The sequence below is a fragment of the Felis catus genome, chromosome B3 (assembly GCF_018350175.1).
Source record: "Felis catus isolate Fca126 chromosome B3, F.catus_Fca126_mat1.0, whole genome shotgun sequence".
In the NCBI taxonomy this organism is placed as follows: Eukaryota; Metazoa; Chordata; class Mammalia; order Carnivora; family Felidae; genus Felis; species Felis catus.
In genome coordinates, this window is record NC_058373.1 from 38,822,688 (window position 1) to 38,843,294 (window position 20,607).

Consider the following 20,607-nt stretch of genomic DNA (forward strand, 5'->3'; position numbering starts at 1 on the left):
GGCCGTTACCTGGATAATTGGAAGAATGCTCCTTGCCTCAGTTTCTCAGACTATTGAAGTCGACATATTTCCTATTCAAATTAATGTTAATTTTCTTTCTTTTCAAAAAGGTTTTATTTTATTTTTTAAAGTTTATTCATTTAGTTTGAGAGAGAGAAAGAGTGCACGCACTCACACAAGTCAGGGAAGAGCAGAGAGAGAGCAAGAGCGAGAGCGAGAGCGAGAGCGAGAGAGAGAGAGAGAGAGAGAGAGAGAATCCCAAGCAGGCTCTCCACTGTCAGTGCAAGCTGGATGTGGGGCTTGAACTCACAAACCGTGAGATCATGACCTGAGTCGAACTCAGACATTTAACTGACTGAGCCATATAGGCACACCTAAAGGTTTTATTTTTAAGTAATTTCTACTTCCAACATGGGGCTCAAACTTACAACCCCTGAGATCAAGAGTCACATGCTCTACTCACTGAGCCAGCTAGGGGCCCTAACATTAATTTTCTCAATTGCTTAATATTAATAAATGTTATCTTGCATGTATAGATATAGATAAATGTATTTTATACATTTTTTATGTAAAATATGTATAGAAATAAAATCATAAAATCAAGGAAAATGGTACATATACATATTTGCATACACAATTTTAGATAATACAGCTTGCTTGCAATTTAGTTTATCTTATTCTCACACATTTGATTTATTCTTTTATAAGTTTTTAAAAAGAGTTTAGGGGCGCCTGGGTGGCTCAGTCGGTTGAGCGGCCGACTTCGGCTCAGGTCATGATCTCACGGTCCGTGGGTTCGAGCCCCGCGTCGGGCTCTGTGCTGACAGCTCGGAGCCTGGAGCCTGTTTCAGATTCTGTGTCTCCCTCTCTCTGACCCTCCCCCGTTCATGCTCTGTCTCTCTGTCTCAAAAATAAATGTTAAAAAAATAAAAATAAAAATAAAAATAAAAAATAAAAAGAGTTTATTTTTGAGTAATCTCTACACCCAACGTGGGGCTCAAACTTACAACTCGGAGATCAAGAGTTGTATGCTCCACCAACTGAGCCAGCCAGGCATCCCTATTCTTTTATAATTTTAACAAAATATTTCAAGTTATAGCAAAGTAGAATAATGTTGCAAACGCTACCCATTTTTGTGGTTTGTCAAATCTTAATGCCATATTTGCCACAGATAACTTCTTTTAGGTTTTTTTTTTTTTTTTTTTTTTGCGTAGTTAATGTATTTATATGTTTAAAAATGGTATGGGGCAGAGCGCGGTTGAGCACCGGACTTCGGCTCAGGTCACGATCTCAACGGTTGGTTGGCTGGAGCCCCAGAAGGGGCTCTGTGCTGACAGCTCGGAGCCTGGAGCCTGCTTCGGATTCTGTGTCTCCCTCTCTCTCTCTCTCTCTCTCTGTCCCTTCTCAGCTCACACAATGTCTCCCTCTTTCTCTCTCTCTCAAAAATAAATAAATTAAAAAAAAAAAAAAAAAAAGGTATAGGGTTACCTAGCTGGCTCAGTTGGTAGAGCAAGTGACTCTGATTCTGAGGGTCACGAGTTCAAACCCTGCCATGGGGTAAAACTTTCTTTAAAAAAAAAAAAAAAAGGTATAGAGGTGAGTCCCCATCCCACCTCCTCCTATATTCCCAGTTACCATCCCCACAAGTATTATAAGCAAATTTGAAGACATTTGGATTCACTTTTTTTTTTTCTAAGTCATCTCTACACCCAAGTGTGGCTGGAACTCACAACCCTGAGATCAAGACGTGGCCAGTTCTATCTACTGAGCCAGCCAGACATCCCTGAACTGTCTTAAAAAAAAAAAATTTATATATATAAAGTGACATATTTTTGACATTTTTGTGCCTACATGACTCTAACACTCTATCACCTCTTTTCTCAGCTCATTATTCAATAAACAGTAAAACTCAGTGTTCAAGCAATTGTTACTATCTCTGAACAATCAGAAGTTTTTCATTAAATTCTTTTGCCTCTATTTTTTTCTACTCCATCCACAAGCCAGTTTTCTAGAAAACTGAGGCCTTTCTCCAAAGTCTAAAGTGCTTAGAGCATAACACAATGAGCTTTAGGCAAATAAATTTCATTTCCCGTGAGGAATTAAGGAGGGGCGGAAGCGGTGGAAGGGCGGGACCCAGGAAAGGCGGGGACGGACATGGGTGGGCGGGGCCTGGAGGAGGTGGGTCCCTTAGGCTCCGCCCGAGCCCTGCGCAGATTTGGCGCCAAACGCCAAGGCCTCTTCTCGCGGGGGGGGGGGGGGAAATCTTCAGAGTCTCGCGATCTACGCGGTTTGGCAGCTGCGCCAAGCACCGCGCCGTGGCCACCGCCGTGCGTTTGAGGTGAGAGCGGGCTTAAAGGCGTGGGAAGGGCCTGGGGGAAGCGGCGGCCTAGCGAGGCAGGTGGAGGAGCTGGGGTGCTTGGGGGGTCGCGGGGAGGGAGTGTGGAGGCTGTGATACGGACCTGGGCTGAGAGGGACTGAGAGCCCACGACCTGGTGGTGAGGAGGGCGGGCGCATTTTCTTGTTTCCGTTTCGGGTCGGCTTGTGGTTAAACCCCGTTTTCTGGCGGGAGGGAACGTGCATCAGATCGATCTTTACGCCGCCAGCTACTTGCTGTCCAGGGGTTTCTAAACGTAGGATGCGTCCTGTGAAATGTGGAATGAATGCGCAATGAATGCATGAACGGAACTGAAGTGAGACTAGCAGAGCGGGGATGGGAAGGATGGAGAAGAGGGGTGGGATGGAAAGTTTAGTGTTTTTAGGGTGGTTAGCAAAGGAGGACATTGAGTCAGTCTGGTGGGACTCCCCTTTCGTCACGTTCTGCTGTTTTGATAACTTGGATGAAGTTAGACCATTGGAGCCCTAGGGGCCTGGGAACGAATTGTAGTTTGGATATTAATGAACAAGCAATTAACATTGCTTCTTGCTACACTTAATATAGTTTGTGCCCTGCCATCAAACTCAGAGTTCCCTGTTGATCTCAAAGGTGTGAACCCCATTTCTTCCTAGAGAAAATTAACTAGAATTGAACTTAACTTGAATAGATTTATTGTAGGTAGGAAGCTACTTTAGATTACATGACCTCTAACTGCCTTTCCAGTTTTGAAAATCTGTGGTTATTGAACCTTATACGTTTTGTTTTTATGTGTTGTGGTCATTGAAATTTAGAATTGGAGAGACTTTAGGGATCCTGTAGCTCCTACGGTTTGAGGGAAGCTTTGGAAACTTTATTCCTTCATTCAGTAAATATGGAGCACCTGCTGTATACCAGCTTTGGGGATACAATGGTGCAGCACGTGGCATGTGACATTTTGAATGCTTATTATAGGAGGATTTAATTCCGGGAAATTGGGGTAGATTTATCTGAGGAGGTGATAATTGAGATCTGAAAGAGATAAGGAGTCTGGGAAGAGCCTTCTAGATAGGAAGCAGCCTTAGCAAAGGACTTGTGACCTGAGGGATATGGCTCTTTCAAGGGACTGAAAGAAAAGAGCATGCAGAGCGGAATGAAGTGAGGCTGGAGAAGTAGGAAGGTGCCAACCCAGGGGCTTGGAGTTTTATCATTAGCTTCAGCGCAGCAGGAAGCTATTTAAGCCAAGCGATCATGTGACTGGCTTTACGATTTCAGAGCTTCAACCTAGGTGTAATAGGGAGAATGGTTTGAAAAAGGCCAAAGCGGTTATGAGTAATCGAATAACCCAAGCAAGAAATGTGGGAAGCAGTTGTGGAGGTAGGGAGAAATGGGAAGACTGAACGGATGTTTAGGAAGAAAAATGGACAGGATATGTAGGATGGGGGAAGGAAGTATCAAAGGTGACTTACAAGTTTCTTATTTGCATACCTGAATAGATGTCATTCCCTGAACTGGGAAAATTTAGAAGTTTGGTTTGTACATGGTAAGTTGTAGGTGCTTTTGAGAAATTTAAGAGCTGTAAAATGAGAAGTGGGGATCTGGAGCTCAGATTTGACGCCTAGGGTAGAGAGAGAAGAAATTAGCCATCTAGGGCCCCTGGGTGGCTCAGTTGGTTAAGCGTCGGACTTCAGCTCAGGTCATGATCTCTCAGTCCTTGAGTTCAAGCCCCGTGTCGGGCTCTGTGCTGACAGCTCAGAGCCTGGAGCCTGCTTCAGGTTCTGTGTCTCCCTCTCTCCCCCCTCTCCCCCCCCCCCCACTCGTGCTCGCTCATGCTCTCTCTCTCAAAAATAAATAAATGTTAAAAAAAAATTAAAGAAAAATTAGCCATCTACAAATGATTATTAAAGCAATGTGCATAAATGAGTGAAGAGGCTTGGATGGAGCCTTGAATGCTTACTGACCAGGTTAGGGGAAGATGAATCTGCACAGAAGATCCGGGAGGACTGTCCAGAGAGGGAGGAAAACCAGGTGAGTACTGTGTTTCAGAAGTCAATGAAAACACTTTTCCAGAAAAAGGAACTGATCAAAAGTGTGAGATGTTGCTGAGGGGTCAAGTTAGATGGTACTGAAAAACATTCTTTCAAGTTATCAACCTGAGGATTATTTATTTCTCTTCTTTCAAAGGAAACCTTACCTAGAAGACCAGTATGTAAACAGGTTTTTTAAAAAGCTGCTCTGGTTGAAGTGGGGGCGAGGTATCTGAACCCTGCCGATTTCATATCCATTTGGACCACAGTTTGAAACCCTCTGAAAAGTCAAAATTATCTTTTTATGATAAGGGAGACTCAACAGTTGAGGTAAAATGATTTGCTGGAAACCATGCAGTTATTGAGCGGCAGGGTCTACATTAGAACTCAGTTTTGGGGCTCCTGGGTGCCTCAGTTGGTTAAGCGTCCGACTTTGGCTCAGGTCGTGATCTCGCAGTTTGTGAGTTTGAGCCCCGCATCAGGCTTGCACTCTTTCAAAAATAAACGTTAAAAAAAATTTTTTTTTTAAACCTTAGTTTTTATTTATTTATTTATTAATGTTTATTCATTTTTGAGAGACAGAGAGAGATGGAGTGGGGGAGGGGCACAGAGAGAAGGAGACAGAATCTGAAGCAGTCTCTAGGCTCTGAGCCCTCAGCACAGAGCCCGACGCGGGGCTTGAACTCATGAACCATGAGATCATGACCTGAGTGGAAGTCAGACATTTAACCGACTGAGCCACCCAGGTGCCCCGGTTTTGATTTCTAACCCAGTTCTATTTTTCCTATAACCACTTTCTATTCTTTTCACGGTACGAGTTTGAAATGTGGTTTAACTGACTGAAACACGTGCATTTTGCTGCAGGTAGGACTTAACTGTATAATAGATTACTTGGATGAATAAACATGTTTATTTTTTCTTGTAGAAGAAAAGATGCTGGAACCACAGAATGGCTTGATTGACCTACCAGATTATGAGCATGTGGAAGATGAAACTTTTCCTCCTTTCCCACCTCCAGCGTCTCCACAGAGAGAAGATGGTGAGGGAGCTGAACCTGATGAAGGTCTGTATGGAGTTCCAAAAGAGTGCCCACGTTCTGTTATCCATCTATCAGCATAGAAATGAGACATTTTGTAAATGAGACTTAAATTATTTAAGTGATATTAAATCTTAATATATTTCACCAGAGTTAGGGAGAGGAGCACCTGTTCCTGTACCTCCAAAGAGAACAGTTAAACGGAATATACCCAGGCTGGATGCTCAGAGGTACATTGACTGTTTCCTTAAACATTTATACTTTTTCTTTACATTTTTTTTCCCCCTTATATTAAAAACTTTTAGGGGGCACCTGGGTGGCTCAGTCAGTTGACCGTCTGACTTCGGCTCAGGTCGTGATCTCACAGTTTATGGGTTCAAGCCCTACATCAGGCTCGCTGCTGTCAGCCCAGAGCCTGCTTCTGATCCTCTGCCCCCCTCTCTCTCTGCCCCTCCCTGGCTCGCACTCTCTCTCAAAAACAAATAAACATTTGGAAAAAAGCACCAACTTTTAGTTGGGCTGATTGGGGGATCAGTTATTTCTAAAGACATATTTTTTCAGTTCAGCAGATAATATTTTTTCTTCTTACGGTTTTGCTTTCTCCTTGATGGCTCTAGCAAACTGGAGATTCAAAACCTATTTCTCTCTACAGATTAATTTCAGAGAGAGGGCTTCCGGCATTACGGCGTGTGTTTGATAAGGCAAAATTCAAAGGTAAAGGCTATGAGGTAAGAAATGTCTGATTTTTGTTTTAGACCTTTGTTTTTTTCAAATATTGGTAAAACTGTGGGCCCATTACCATGTTCTGAGGAGTCTTAGAATGTGCCACAGATACTATCATTCATTGTATCTCTTGGGAAACTGAGATGTAGTGGAAAGGGCACTGCTTGAAGAATCAGAAACCTGTCTTACAGTCTAATTTGTGCCCTTGTATGGCTTTAGGAAAATCATCTCTAAGTCTGTAAGCTCTGATTTTATACTTTATAATTTCTAGGAATATAATTTACTTAGTCTACATTAAAGATAAATTTTAGGTTTCAGGAGAGCAAGGACTTTACCTGTATCAATCACTTACGTGTCCCTAAGATATGATACTTATCTTGTCATATGTGTCTGATTCATAGTAGGCATCAGTTAAGTTGTTGAAAAATGAAGACATTTAAGAACTGTCAATCACTGTCCAAATGTACGTTTAAAAAGTCTCCTGGGGCGCCTGGGTGGCTTGGTTGGTTAAGGGTCCGACTTCAGCTCAAGTCATGATCTCATGGTTTGTGGATTCAAGCCCCACACTGGGCTCTGTGCTGACAGATCAGAGCCTGGGGCCTGCTTCAGATTCTGTGTCTGCGCCCCCTCCCCCTACTGTCCCTCTTAGGCTTGCGCGTGCTCGCTCGCTCTCTCTCAAAAATAAATAAAATATTAAAAAATTAGAAAAAAGTCTCTTATCTTTTTTTTTAAGTTTATTTATTTTGAGAGAATCCCAAGCAGGCTCTGCACTGCCAGCACAGAGCCCAGTGTGGGGCTTGAATCCACAAACTATGAGATCATGACCTGAGCCAAAGTCGGATGCTTAACTGACTGAGCCACCCAGGTGCCCCAAAAGTCTCTTCTCTCTGAATCATGTACAGTACAGATACGATTTTTTGCAGATATCTTTGTAAAGCTTTGTAGTTTCTGAAGTATTTTCAAATATATTCTTTAATTCTCAACCTGTTGGGGTAGGTATTGGTTCTATTATCTAGTTATTAAGGAAATGGAGTTTTATTAGAGTTTTAAGTGTCCATTGCCAATAGTCAAAGGCAGAGCTTAGACTTCCCCTTTCATAGCCCAGCTAGAGTAATGTTAATACAACAGTGAGCACCGTCTTGGTGTGGTATGCAGGATAATCGGAAAGAGGAAGAGGCTGGAAGGAGGCAGCTGTTGCACTACCAAGTTGATGATGAATAAGGTAAAGATAGCCTGATAGGGCAGTAGTAGAGAGAGAAACAACATATGGTACTTAGACAATTGGATAGAAGGAGATAAAAAAAAAAGGGGGAGTCAAAAATAGTCTCAGGGTGCCTGGGTGGCTCAGTTGGTTGAATAAGTGACTTCAGCTCAGGCCATGATCTTGTGGTCCATGAGTTCGAGGCCCTCGTCGGGCTCTGTGCTGACAGCTCAGAGCCTGAAGACTGCTTCGGATTCTGTGTCTCCCTCTCTCTCTGCCCCCCCCCCCCCAAAGTAAATAAACATTTAAAAAAACTTAAAAAAAATCCCAAGAAGTGTGTCTGACTGGTTCTGTCTGTAGAGAGTGTGACTCTTGATCTTGGGGTCATGAGTTCAAATTCCACCTTGAGCATAGAGCTTACTTTGAAAAATAAAATTAAATTCAGTTAAAAACAGGGCACCTGGGTGTCTCAATCAGTCAAGTATCCGACTGTTGATTTCCGCTTGGGTCGTGATCTCTCATGTTCATGAGATCAAGCCCCACTTCTGGCTCTGCGCTGACAGCATGGAACGTGCTTGGGAGTCTCTCTCCCCCTCTCCTGCTCTTGTACTCTCTTGCTCTCTCTCTCAAAATAAATAAACAATGAAAAATAAATTCAATTAAAAATTAAAAATCCCAAGATTTCAAACCTGGGAGGCTGAAAAATTGTACCTTTGCTCAGCTTCAGTGGATAGGAAGAGAGAGTAGAAGTCTGTGTCCTATTTTGGCACAAAACTAAATGTAAATCAGGATATTTTATCTTTTTTAAATGTTTATTTCTGAGAGAGGGAGTGCCAGTGAGGGAGGGGCAGAGAGAGAGGGAGACAGGATCCAGAGCTGGCTCTGCACCGACAGCAGAGAATCCAGTGTGGGGTTCTAACTCACAAGATGCATGGTCGTGTTGTGAGCCCAAGTCACACGCTTAACTGACTGAGCCACCCAGGCCCCCCTAAATCAGGATATTTTAAAACATACTCATCTCAAAAAAAGGATGGGGGTGCCTGGGTGTCTCAGTTGGTTAAGCTTCCAGTTCTTGATTTCGGCTCAGGTCATAATCTCATGGTTGGGGTATTGAGCCATGCATAGGGCTCTGTGCTGGGCTTGGGGCCTGCTTAGGATTCTGTCTCTCTCTCACACCCTCTCCCTCTCCCTCCGTCCCTCTCCCACTCTGCCCCTCCCTCACCCTCATGAATGTGCGTGCAAACACTCTCAAAAAAAAAAAAAATAATAATAAAACCATACCCATCTCAAAAAAAAAAAAGAGAGGACACCTGGCTGGCTCAGTCAGTGAAGCATGGGACGCGATCTTGGGGTTGTGAGTTAAAGTCTCACGTTTACTTAAAAAAAAAAAAGAAACCAAAAAAAAAATCCCACCAAAACCTTAAAACCATACTTATCATTGCCCTTGTTGAAATTTGGGGTTGTAATGATGAATTGGTGCTTTGAATTTAATGAAGTCTTCATCATTTTCATAATAAATACTTTTTTAGCGTAAATGAGTATATGAAGGATAAAAATGTTATGTTTTTTCACTGAGTGAGGGTAGGCTCTGAGAGTTTATGCTGTTTAGTCTTCTGTACTTTGCCATTGGAAATTCTTATTTTCTCACAAAGTTGAGTTCTTACTGCTTTTTTCTCCGTGTATGACTTAGGACATCCTACTGTATTTGGGTGTTTCTCTTCTTGTGACCCTTCCGTCTAACATGACATTGTGAGGTGACTGACCAGCTACACCCAACAATTGGAAAATAATCTTAGGTGATTGGATTAAAAGAAACCTTTTATATTTATTATCAGAATGAGAAGGATAACACATGCTATTAGTATTACATGTTTAGTTACTGGTAGGCTTGACCACTGGCTTCTTAGACAAGATCAGATAACAATAATAGCCAGTATCTGAGTGCATACTTTATGTCAGGCACTTTACTTGTATCACTTATTCCTCATAACCCTACAAAGTGTATAATATTATTCTTATTTTATACATGAAGAAGAAGGCATAGAGGTAAAGTGATTTGTTTAAAGTCACACAGGTATTAGGTGGTAGAATTGAGATTTGAATCTATGCAGTCTGACCCGGAGCCTGTGCTTTTGACTACTCTTTGTTTTTTGTTTTTTTTTTTATTAAAAAAATTTTTTGTGGGGGGCGCCTGGGTGGCTCAGTCAGTTAAGTAACCGACTTCAGCTTGGGTCATGATCTCACGGTTTGTGAGTTCAAGCCCCGCGTCGGCTTGACGTCTGACAGCCCAGAGCCTGGAGCCTACTTCAGATCCTGTGTCTTCCCTCTCTCTCTGCTGCTTTCCCCGTTCACGCTCTGTCTCTCTCTCTCTCTCAAAAATAAATATAAGTAAATTATTTACAATAATAATAATTATTAATATAATAAATTATAATAAATATTAATATTAAGAAATATATAAATAGTATATGTAAATATATAATACAATTATATATAATAATGTATAATATATAAATGTATACATAATGATAATACATTAGACATAATGAATAATATAATAAAAATAAATAAACATTAAAGAAAAAAAACAGAGCCCGATGTGGGGCTCGAACCCAGGAACTGTGAGATCATGACCTGAGCTGAGTCAGACGCCTAACCGACTGAGCCACCCGGGCAACCCTGACTGCTCTATTTTAAAATACTGTTGGATGGGTCGCCTGGGTTTGTGAGTTCGAGCCCCGCATCGGGCTCTGTGCTGACAGGTCAGAGCCTGGAGCCTACTTCAGATTCTTTGTCTCTCCATCTCTCGGCCCCTTCCCTGCTCATGCTCTGTGTCTCTCTGTCTCTCAATAGTAAATAAATGTTAAAAAAAAAATTAAAAAAAAAAATACTATCGGGGCACCTGGGTGGCTCAGTCGGTTAAGCATCTTACTCCAGCTTGGGTCATGGTTTTGTGAGTTCGAGCCCTGCGTTGGGCTCTGTGCTGACAGCTCAGAGCCTGGAGCCTGCTTCGGATTCTGTCTGTCTGTCTCTCTCTCAAAAATAAATAAATGTTAAAAAAAAAAAATACTTTAAGAGAAGAAGTAAATATTTTATAGTAAAACCAGGAATTTAGAATTTTGTCATTCATTAGTTCAGCTTATTAAACTTTGTTTTTCATTTTCATTTAAAATTTTTAATGTTAAATTGAAATTTCATATATAGGTAGTGTGCTCTGAGAACATTTAAACTGTTGTTGCTAGTCTTTGTACTTTGCCCTTGGGATTTCTGAATATATTTTCACAGTGCTGAATTCTCAATACTTTGTTTTCTATATATGATTTAGGGACCTGTCATTTTGTTTAGTTATTCCTAAAAGATACCTTGACATATTTTATTAAAGCTTATTTTCATATGTTACTTTACAGTTCTGAAAAGACACATGATTATCTTTTAACTTTTAAGTTTTCGTACTGTTTTTTTTTTTTTTAAACATGTATCTAGTGCTCTTTCAGACTGCAGTTCTCTAAGCTCAATAAATATTTCTCTTAAAGTTTCTTCAAAAGTTTCTTAACCATATAAATATAAAATGACACCAGTGACTTTGGCATCACTATTCAATTCTAAAATCTGCTGACAAGGTCAGTTGTGAGAATGGATCTTCTATTTAGCATTTTTATTTTTATGTGCCAGGCTGAAGACTTGAAAACGCTAATCAGACACATGGAGCATTGGGCACATAGGCTATTCCCTAAACTGCAATTTGAGGATTTTATTGACAGAGTTGAATACCTGGGAAGTAAAAAGGAAGTTCAGGTAGGTGTTGAGATGATTATGAATATCATTCACAATGCTAAATCCTGCCAAGTATGGATTCAGTTGAGGCTAAGTAGCTGTTTGCATTTTCATTTGCAGATCTCTCTTGGTAGAGAGAAAGGAAATTAATAGTACTTATTTGAAGAACACCCTTTTTGAAACTAATAATTGAATAAATTATCATTTTCCCCCAAATGTTACTGGTGAAAGTATAAAAATATCTTTTATTTTCAGACTTGTTTAAAACGAATTCGACTTGACCTTCCTATTTTACATGAAGATTTTATTAATAATAATGGTAAGAATATAGGTTTATTAATATATTGCTTTAGAAATAGATTTAGTTGGGGTATGGGTAAATTAAGCACTGAGTTCTTCGTTATATTGTGTATATAATTACAGTAAATAGGAATGAATTAAGATGCCTTGGTATGTGTTGTTTAATACTTGTTTCTTAAAGACATGACTGCAGTACCATTAAGAGATGTTGTAAAAATATATTTCGTCACAGAACTTGAGCTTTTGAGAAGTCAGGTGGTGACCCGTCAGTCCTTTGTGGTGCTTGTTAATGAGAATAAATGACAAAATAGAGTGTTCATATACGTATACACAACTAAGAAGGGGCTTTGGGGAATTAGAATAATTTGATGGTGAAATAGTTTACTTTTCTCTTAAGAGTACAGATCCTGTACATAGATGGTCCTTAACAGTGGTTTGATTGAAATGATTTTTCAGCTGTATGATGGTACAGAAGTGATAGGCATTCAGTAGAAGCCGTAGTTAGAGTTTCAGATTTTGATTTTTTTCCTGGGCTAGTGGTGTGTGCTAGGACACTCTCTCGTGATGATGAGCAACGGTGGCTGCACTGCCAGGTCAGTCACATGATCATGAGGGTAAACAACCGATATACTGACAGGCATTCTGTTTTCTACTTTAGTACAGTATTCAATAAATTACATGATATGTTCAGCACTTTATTATAAAATAGATTTTGTGTTACTTGATTTTGCCTAACTGTAAGCTGATGTGCATGTTCTGAGCATGTTTAAGGTAGGGTAGGTATATTAAATCCATTTTGACTTTAAATATTGTCAACTTACAGTGGGCCCATCAGGATGTAACCCCATTGTAAGTTGAGGATGTCTATAGGATTTTAGTAAGACCTATGTGACTGTTCCTGGTATCGATTGCATTTGTTAGTTGTCCAATGCAACCATAGGCAGTCACACACATCAAAACGTATGGTTCCTGCCGACAGGGTCTGTATAGTTATCAGATTTTCTGTGCGATGGCTCCATACATGTTTGTTTATTTTTGTCTTTTAAACTTTTAATAGATGTAGAAAATACAGGCTGCATTTAGAATCCTGCAAAGTTATTTATAAACTGCCTTTAAAAATGTGAAGGATCGTGATTTAAATAATCCAAGATTTAAATATTTTGGTAAAACGGGGCGCCTGGGTGGCTCAGTCGGTTAAGCGTCCAATTTTGGCTCAGGTCATGATCTCACAGTTGGTGAGTTCGAGCTCCACACCGGGCTCCGTGCTGACAGCTTAGAGCCTGGAGCCTGCTTCAAATTCTATGTCTCCCTCTCTCTGCTCCTCCCCCGCTCATGCTCTGTCTCTCTCTCCTTCAAAAATAAATAAAAACTATTAAAAACATTTTTTGTAAATATTTTGGTAACATATGGTATGTGTCAGTGGCATGGGATTTGGTAAATAAAAAGGAATTAGTAACGACAGTATATTCCACAGCACATACCACTGGGGTAGATTGTTCAGCACTTTTTGAGTTACATAATGTGTGCTAAAGTTTCAGGGATAAAGATGAATAAGTTCAGACCCCTTGGCTCATGGGCTGACAGACTAGTGAACGAGTGAGATGTAACACTACCTCTGTTCTGATAGGTGCTAGAATTAGAAATATGAATAGGGCACAGGGTAGGGTGCAAAGGAGAGCATAGTTGGTTTTACCTAGGGGAGGGGAAAGATTCACAGAGGACGTATCACAAGTCCTTTGAATGATACGGAGTAGAGTCCAGGCAAAGGTGATTTTGGAGAGAGGGACTCATGCAGAGGCGTAAATTAACACAGGACTAGTCATGGAATTACAGGCAGGCTGAAATCCTGGGTACATAGAAGAGGCGTATATCACACAGCCTTGTTGTATCTGTTTTCTTTGTATCCTAAGAGGATAGATTCCAAATCTTTTGGATAAGGGACTGTAACAGTACATGTTTTGAGCATTTTATTTGTTTTTATAATACATGTTAAATGGATATGGTAAATAGTGCACATTTTTATTTTCACCAAAACATCATTATGAGGTTTTAAAGTGAGAACAATATGATTGAATATTCTACTGATTTTTTTTTTTTCCAAAAATCTTGTGCTGATACTTGATTGCTGCTTTGAAGGTGGGATGTAGATACAGTATTTTCCCACCCAATCTTGGTTTTACCTTATTAAGATGCATCCAAACGGAAATAGAGTATCACACACCACACTTTACGACTCTCGGTATCCCTTTTTCAATCCCATTCACTAATGCAAGGATTTTTGGTCGAAGTTTACAGGTAAATTGTCATCTACCTTTTTTCAATCATTTTTCTTAAAAATTAACCAGGGGTTGGGGCGCCTGTGTGGCTTAGTCGGTTGGGTGACCGACTTCAGCCCAGGTCATGATCTCACATTTAGTGAGTTTGAGCCCCGTGTTGGGCTCTGTGCTGACAGCTCAGAGCCTGGAGCCTGCTTCGGATTCTGTGTCTCCACCTCTCTCTGCCCCTCCCATGCTCATGCTCTGTCTCTCAATAATAAATAAAAAGTTAAAAAAAATTTTTTTTTAATCAGGGGTTATATTTTTATATTTTTGACAGACATATAGTCCTATTACTCCTCTGCTGAAAGCCCTATAGTGGGTCCTTATTTCATCCAAAGCAAAAGCCAAAATCCTTATAATGTCCTACTTGGCCCTACAGTATCTATTCCTTACCCTGCCTCGTTTGCCTCTCTGTATCATTTACAGTTCCCCACTCACACTGCTTCCACAACACTTGCCTCCTAGCTGTTCCTCCAACCTGCCAGGCACATTTTTGTCTTAAGGCTTTTGCACTCTTACACTCTGCCTTGAACACGTCCTCTGTCTTTCCCGCCCCCCAGTCTGCATGGCGCTCTTACCTCCTTCAGACTGTGCTCAGATGTCAACTCAGTGAAGTCTCTGCAGCCACATTATTAAAGTCGTACTCCCACCCCCAGTCCTGATTCCTCTATCCTTTTTTTCCCATAGCACTACTTCCCTATGATAATTATTGCATATTTGCTTATCTGGTAGTTGATGTGTACCGAAATGATGGCATCCTGTAGCACATTGAATATTTGTCTTTAGCTTCTTTGCCACAGTGGCTTGCCTATGAATGTTGCAGTGAGTGAATTTCATGTGTGGTTGTAATTTTTTTACTCCCATGTTTATCAGTTGAAGCTCCATCAGTGATCATGTTCCCGTTGTTTTTCCACATAACATTGTGTTAAAGAGGCCATTTACTGTTGAAGAGATCTTTCCTTTCATGACCCACAAAACAGTAGTTCGATATGTATTTCGTTATCATTAATTTGGAATCCTGTAAGCCATGGATGGTGAAGCATATTAGATATGCTTCCCCAAATGCTTCCCCAAACCAACCCAAAATTGCATAGTTGGTTCTAATATTTGTTTCTTAACTTCTCTAGCAATGTTTTCTGTCTGTCTTCCATCAATATTTCCTGACAGAGGAATGGATTTTGGTTTCTGGCCACATTTTTTTTTCCATGTCTGGAAGGTCAAGTGTGTATTGCTTTTTGTCTTTCACTGTCAAGGAAGAAACCTCAAAAGGGATTTGGATTGTAAAATTAAATATCATATGATTTTAAACCACTGGAATAATTGTAAAGGTTTATCTTTGTCCTAAAATGTTTTGCTCGTTGTGATGGTTTTTACTACATTAGCTAATACCTCAAGGTACAATGTATGTAAATTCATATTTCAAATGGTCTTCTTGATAGAAATCTTTTTTGTCTACTTGTCAGATCAGAGGACATTATTTTTTTTTAACCCTGTGATGTGAATGATGTAGGGAGAAGGTGAAATGTCAGCTTTGCCGTTTTCTTAGTTCTTGCTTGTATCTCTATTATCTTCTGTCTACCTTCTCTTCTACATATTATTTTGCAGAAATATTTTTAAGCTATCACTTATGCATTTTGTATTAAAACTAGACAGTTTACTTAACTGGGCAATCAGAATCAGGTCTATGTCACAATATGCTGAAATTCAAGACATGAGCAAGGGCCCAGCTCTCCTACCCTTCTACAGGTGGAACTAACTGCTTGTCATATGGATAAATGATAATTTGTCACTGCCTGTCTTTAATTCAGTACAATTTTTCTTAATTCTTAAATATAAATGGAAGATACAATATTTACTTTCCATCCCACTGTGGATCATTTCAGGGGCATCCTACTTTGAGGATTATTGGTGTACAGGGCTTTAAAGGTTTTGGTTAAGTGTCCGACTCTTGATTTCAGCTCAGGTCATGATCTCATAGTTTGTGAGTTCGAGCCCCACATCAGACTTTGCACTGACAGCTTGGAGCCTGCTTGGGATTCTCTCTATCCCTCCCTCTGTCTCTTTCTTTCTCTGCCTCTCTCCCTTCCTCCTTCCCCCTTTCCAAATAAATAGGTAAACTTAAAAAAAAAAAAAGAATTTATTGAGACTAATATAGAGAGCACTGAATTATTAGTCGGGTGCTTAACAGACTGAGCCACCCAGGCACCCCTGAGTTATTTTTTAAATTCACGTGGAAATATGTTCATAGATCTCTAAATTTCTATTCCTTTTCATTTTTTTTAAAAAAGATTTTATTTTTTTTCAAAGTTTATTTATTTTGAGAGAGAGAAAGCAAACAAGTACAAGTAGGGGAGGGGCAGAGAGAGAGGGAGAAAGAGAGAATCCCAAGCAGATTCCACATTCCATGTTGAGCCCAGTGTGGGGCTCAGTCCCACAACCATGAGATCATGACCTGAGCTGAAATCAAGAGTCAGACACTTGACTGAGTCACCTAGGCGCCCTTGGAAGATTTTATTTTATTAAAAAAATTTTTTTTTAAATATTTATTTATTTTAGGGAGAGAGAGGGACAGAGCACAAGCAGGGGAGAGGCAGAGAGAGCAGGGGAGACACAGAATCCGAAGCAGGCTCCAGGCTCTGAGCTGTCAGCACAGAGCCCGACATGGGGCTTGAACCCATGAGCTGTGAGATCATGACCTGAGCCGGAGTCAGATGCCCAACTGAGTGAGCCACCCAGGTGCCCCCGAAAGATTTTATTTTTAAGTAATCTCTACACCCGGTGTGGGTCTCAAACTCACAACCCTGAGATCAAGAGTTACATACTCCACTTACTAAGCCAGCCAGGCACCCCCTCCCTTTTCACTTTGTGTCTGAGTTTTATTTACCCTATTAAAAATTAGCTTAGGGGCACCTGGGTGGCTCAGTTGGTTAAGTGCCCGGCTCTTGTCTTCTATTCAGATCATGATTTCATGGTTTGTGGGATCCAGTCCCAGGTTGGGCTCTGCATGGACAGTGAGGAGCCTACTTGGGATTCTCTCTCTCCCTCTATCTGCCCCTCCCTCACACGCATGCTCTCTCTCTCTCACTCTCAAAATAAATAAATATTTAAAAAAAATTAGCCAACATAAAATTACTACTGTGTATCATACAGACATTATAATAAGCTATTAAATTGTTTTTGTCGGATGTAAAACAAGAATATCCTTTAGATTCTTTTAAGTTCTTTTATTAGCCCAAGCAGAAAATATTTTCTCATCATAACTAAGAACTTTTGCTTTGTCTTCTTGCATATTTTTAAGCTAGTATTACCATTTGATTTAAAAGGTCTCTTTTTTTTAAATTTATTGTTCTTTTGTTGTAAAGATTTATATTTCTTTTCTTTTTTTTTTTTTTTAAAGTTTATTTATTTATGTTGAGAGAGGGAGACTGAGCACCAGCAGGGGAGGGGCAGTGAGAGAGAAAATCCCAAGCAGGCTCCTGTCAGTGCAGAGTCCAGTGCGGGGCTCAAACCCATGAATCATGAGATCAGGACCTGAGCCGAAACCAAGAGTCAGACATGTAATGACTGAGCCACCCAGGTGCTCCCTCCTCTTACAGATTTTTTGTGGTTCAGTACTGTACATGTATTTTCTCGTTTATGCTTTCCTTTAATAGCATTGTCTTTTCTCTAGCTTACTTTAAAAATTGAGTAATACATATAACATAGACAAGATGTGTTGTTTATGTTATTGGTATTAAACAGTAGGCTATTAGCAGATAAGTTTTGGGGGAGGCAAAAGTTTATGTGGATTTTTGACTGTGTGTCTGTTGGCGCCCCTAACTACTATGTTGTTCAAGGGTAATCTGTATTTGTAACATTCTCACACCTCAGAATAATTTGAAGAAAAAAATTTGTTTCTTCAGATCTGGCATCTTGTTACTTTAAACTAGTTTTCAACTAATAGCTGCATAAGCTCTTTTTCTAACTATGGATGTACTAACTTTGATTTCTACTCTAGATGAAGTAAGAGAAAATAATGTACATGATGTAACTGCTACCGAATCAGATCCCTTTTTGACAAGCTCATTGGAAAGTGAGAAGTTTGCTTCTGAGTCAAGTAGAAGCCTAACAGAAGAAGAACAACAGAGAATTGAGAGAAATAAACAACTGGCCTTGGAAAGGAGGCAGGCAAAGCTACTGAGTAATAGTCAGTCCCTCGGAAATGGTAAATTTTATGCTGGGTTTTATGTGCTACCATTAATATATCAGGGACATGTTAGAAATTTTAACTTCTCTACTACCTCCAAAATAAAATACCTCTAGGAATAGAAAAATCTGATACAGTATATTAAGTTTATGTATATCTGAGAGAGAGGCAATGCGTGTGTGTATGTATGTGAGAGCTATTTGGAATCTTCAAAGAATAAATGGAGTCCAGGATGGTTTTCTGGATAGTTGAGTACCTCTTGAACAATTATTTTAATCACTTAAACTTGATTCTGAATCTTTCAAAAATACATTCTTCCCTGACTCCTTAAGGCATGTGACACATATTTTATCTGTAGGGTCATAATTATGAACATTAATTATTATGGTACCTTCCTAAACATACAAAATGCCTTCTGTACCCTTTGAGGATTCAGAGCCATTTGCTATGATGTAAATAGGTCCTTAATTGCTTTTTATTGCATTTTGTCACTTAGCTGTCGGTTTGCTTATCAGATGCATTCCCTTTTTTAAAACTGTCTTAAATTTTGCTGTTTTTATTTTTTATTTTTTTTAAATGTTTATTTTTTTTCAACGTTTATTTATTTTTGGGACAGAGAGAGACAGAGCATGAACGGGGGAGGGGCAGAGAGAGAGGGAGACACAGATTCGGAAACAGGCTCCAGGCTCTGAGCCATCAGCCCAGAGCCTGACGCGGGGCTCGAACTCACGGACCGCGAGATCGTGACCTGGCTAAAGTTGGACGTTTAACCAACTGCGCCACCCAGGCGCCCCTTTATTTTTTATTTTTATTTATTTTTTTAAGTTTATTCATTTTGCAGGGTGCCTGGGTGGCTCAATTGGTTAAGCGTCTGACTTTGGCTCAGGTCATGATCTTGCGGTTTGTGGGTTCAAGCCCTGCGTCCGGCTCTGTGCTGACAGCTCAGAGCCTGGAGCCTGCTTCGGATTCTGTGTCTCTCCCTCTCTCTGCCCATCCCGTACTCTTGCTCTCTGCCTCTCAATAATAAATAAGTGTTTAAAAAAAAAAAAGTTTATTTTAAGAGAGAGTGAGTGGGGGAGGGGCAGAGAGGGAGAGAAAGAATCCCAAGCAGGCTCTGCACTGTCAGTGTGGACCCCAATGCGGGGCTTGAACTCACGAAGTGTGAGATCATGACCTGAGCCAAAACCAAGAGTTGGACGCTTATTGACTGAGCCACCCAAGCGCCCCAAAATTTGCTGTTTTTAAAATATACTGTGGATTTGGAAACTTAGACAACCAAGTTTGTCAAAACTATATTTAAAAATAATGAAAATTGGTTTTGAATGCACGAAGGAGGATCACATATATCTTTTTCAGTTTCCAATGTAGTTTTCCTTTTGAAATGGGAAAATAAGAATTACAGTTAAGTATTGAAGGCATCATGTTATAAACCAAGTTTCACCTAAAATAATAAAACTCTCAAGTGAAAATTTGTGTCACTACATTATCATTCTTTCCAATTAAAATGAATTTAATCTTCGGCTTTGCAAATGGATATTTTATTCCTACCAGGTGAAAAATTACATTAAGATACAACTATCACTGATGGCAGTTCCTTGCTGTCATTATCAAAGATACCTGGCAATAAGCATTTTAAGGTTTATCTTCTATTTATAATATATGACTTTAAAATTTGGCCAAATAGATACAAGGATCCTAAATTTTCTTTGCTAGAGGTCACTTTGACATTTAGCTGTTTAGAGCATTTGGTTTTTATTTTTATTTATTTTTAATAGATTTTATTTTTAATGTCTACACCCAGCCTGAGGCTTGAACTCAACCCCAAGATCAAGAGTTGCAAGGAGCATTTGAATTTTAAAAACGATTGTCTAGTAGTTATGATTTTTGAATGAAAATAGTTGCATTTGGCTGTGATTCAAGGTTTGAGTTCAAGACTTGCATTTTTGAGTGGACTTTGTACATGTATAAAAATGGCTGTTTTTAGGAAAATGATCATATATTTCATTTCCACTGATGTAAGTTTGTGGAGAGATTTGTATTTATCAGGTAAGATTGAATCAGGTGCTTAGAAGGAGTAATTTCTCTTTCAGACTCATTAGCGAGCACACCCGGGGCAGAGACCATTGAAGAGGTTAATACAGGGGAAGATCAAGAGGAGTCATCATCAAACAGATTTGACAAAGACATTCTCGACAGTCCACACAGTGATGCTGCTGCCAATGCTGTAAATGAAGAGGAGGAATTAAAAATAGAGAAAACACAACTGGACCAATCCTTTTAAAATGTATAGTGGTAACTTTATGCTTTATCTGGGAATGTCACTGAGGTTGGACAGCCCTCAACTAAGAGAAAAGCTGTTAACTTTCTATCCTCTAAGTTTTAGATTACTATGTATTTTGTCTACTTGGTGTGAAAATCCTCATGTAGTAAGACTTTCACAGATTCCTGTTTAAAATCTGGTATTATAATTATACTCGTTTCTTAATTTGAGTTGATTTATTCCCTTTAGTGTTTATATAGATATGACATGAAAACAATTAGGAGTTAATAAGCACCTTCTGCTGCTAGTGTGCCATTGAATGTTTCCTTTTCACACAATTGGGTGTTTTTAAGATGTAAATATATAATGAATATTAATGTCTTTTTTAAAAAGAAATAGAAATCTTACAAATTGTCTCTAAAGGCTTTATGA

At 39.7% G+C, this 20,607-nt stretch overlaps 1 protein-coding gene and 1 non-coding gene across 3 annotated transcripts; both read left to right on the top strand.

Annotated features, from left to right (window-relative positions):
* Positions 1 to 2,187: 2,187 nt before the first annotated feature.
* On the top strand, positions 2,188 to 20,597 carry TIPIN (TIMELESS interacting protein). Of its 2 annotated transcripts, XM_023255161.2 has the most exons (9): positions 2,289 to 2,338; positions 4,315 to 4,378; positions 5,303 to 5,440; positions 5,565 to 5,643; positions 6,066 to 6,141; positions 11,010 to 11,132; positions 11,367 to 11,430; positions 17,727 to 17,933; positions 20,006 to 20,597. In XM_023255161.2, the coding sequence occupies exons 3-9, from the start codon at positions 5,311 to 5,313 to the stop codon at positions 20,194 to 20,196; spliced, it is 870 nt and encodes a 289-aa protein (XP_023110929.2). In that variant the 5' UTR covers positions 2,289 to 2,338; positions 4,315 to 4,378; positions 5,303 to 5,310; the 3' UTR covers positions 20,197 to 20,597. The 2 variants fall into 2 exon arrangements, with proteins under 2 accessions (XP_006932513.3, XP_023110929.2); XM_006932451.4 differs by lacking the exon at positions 4,315 to 4,378 and having other exon boundaries at positions 2,188 to 2,338.
* Positions 12,300 to 12,435, top strand: LOC111561231. Its single transcript, XR_002743585.2, has one exon.
* Positions 20,598 to 20,607: the final 10 nt, after the last annotated feature.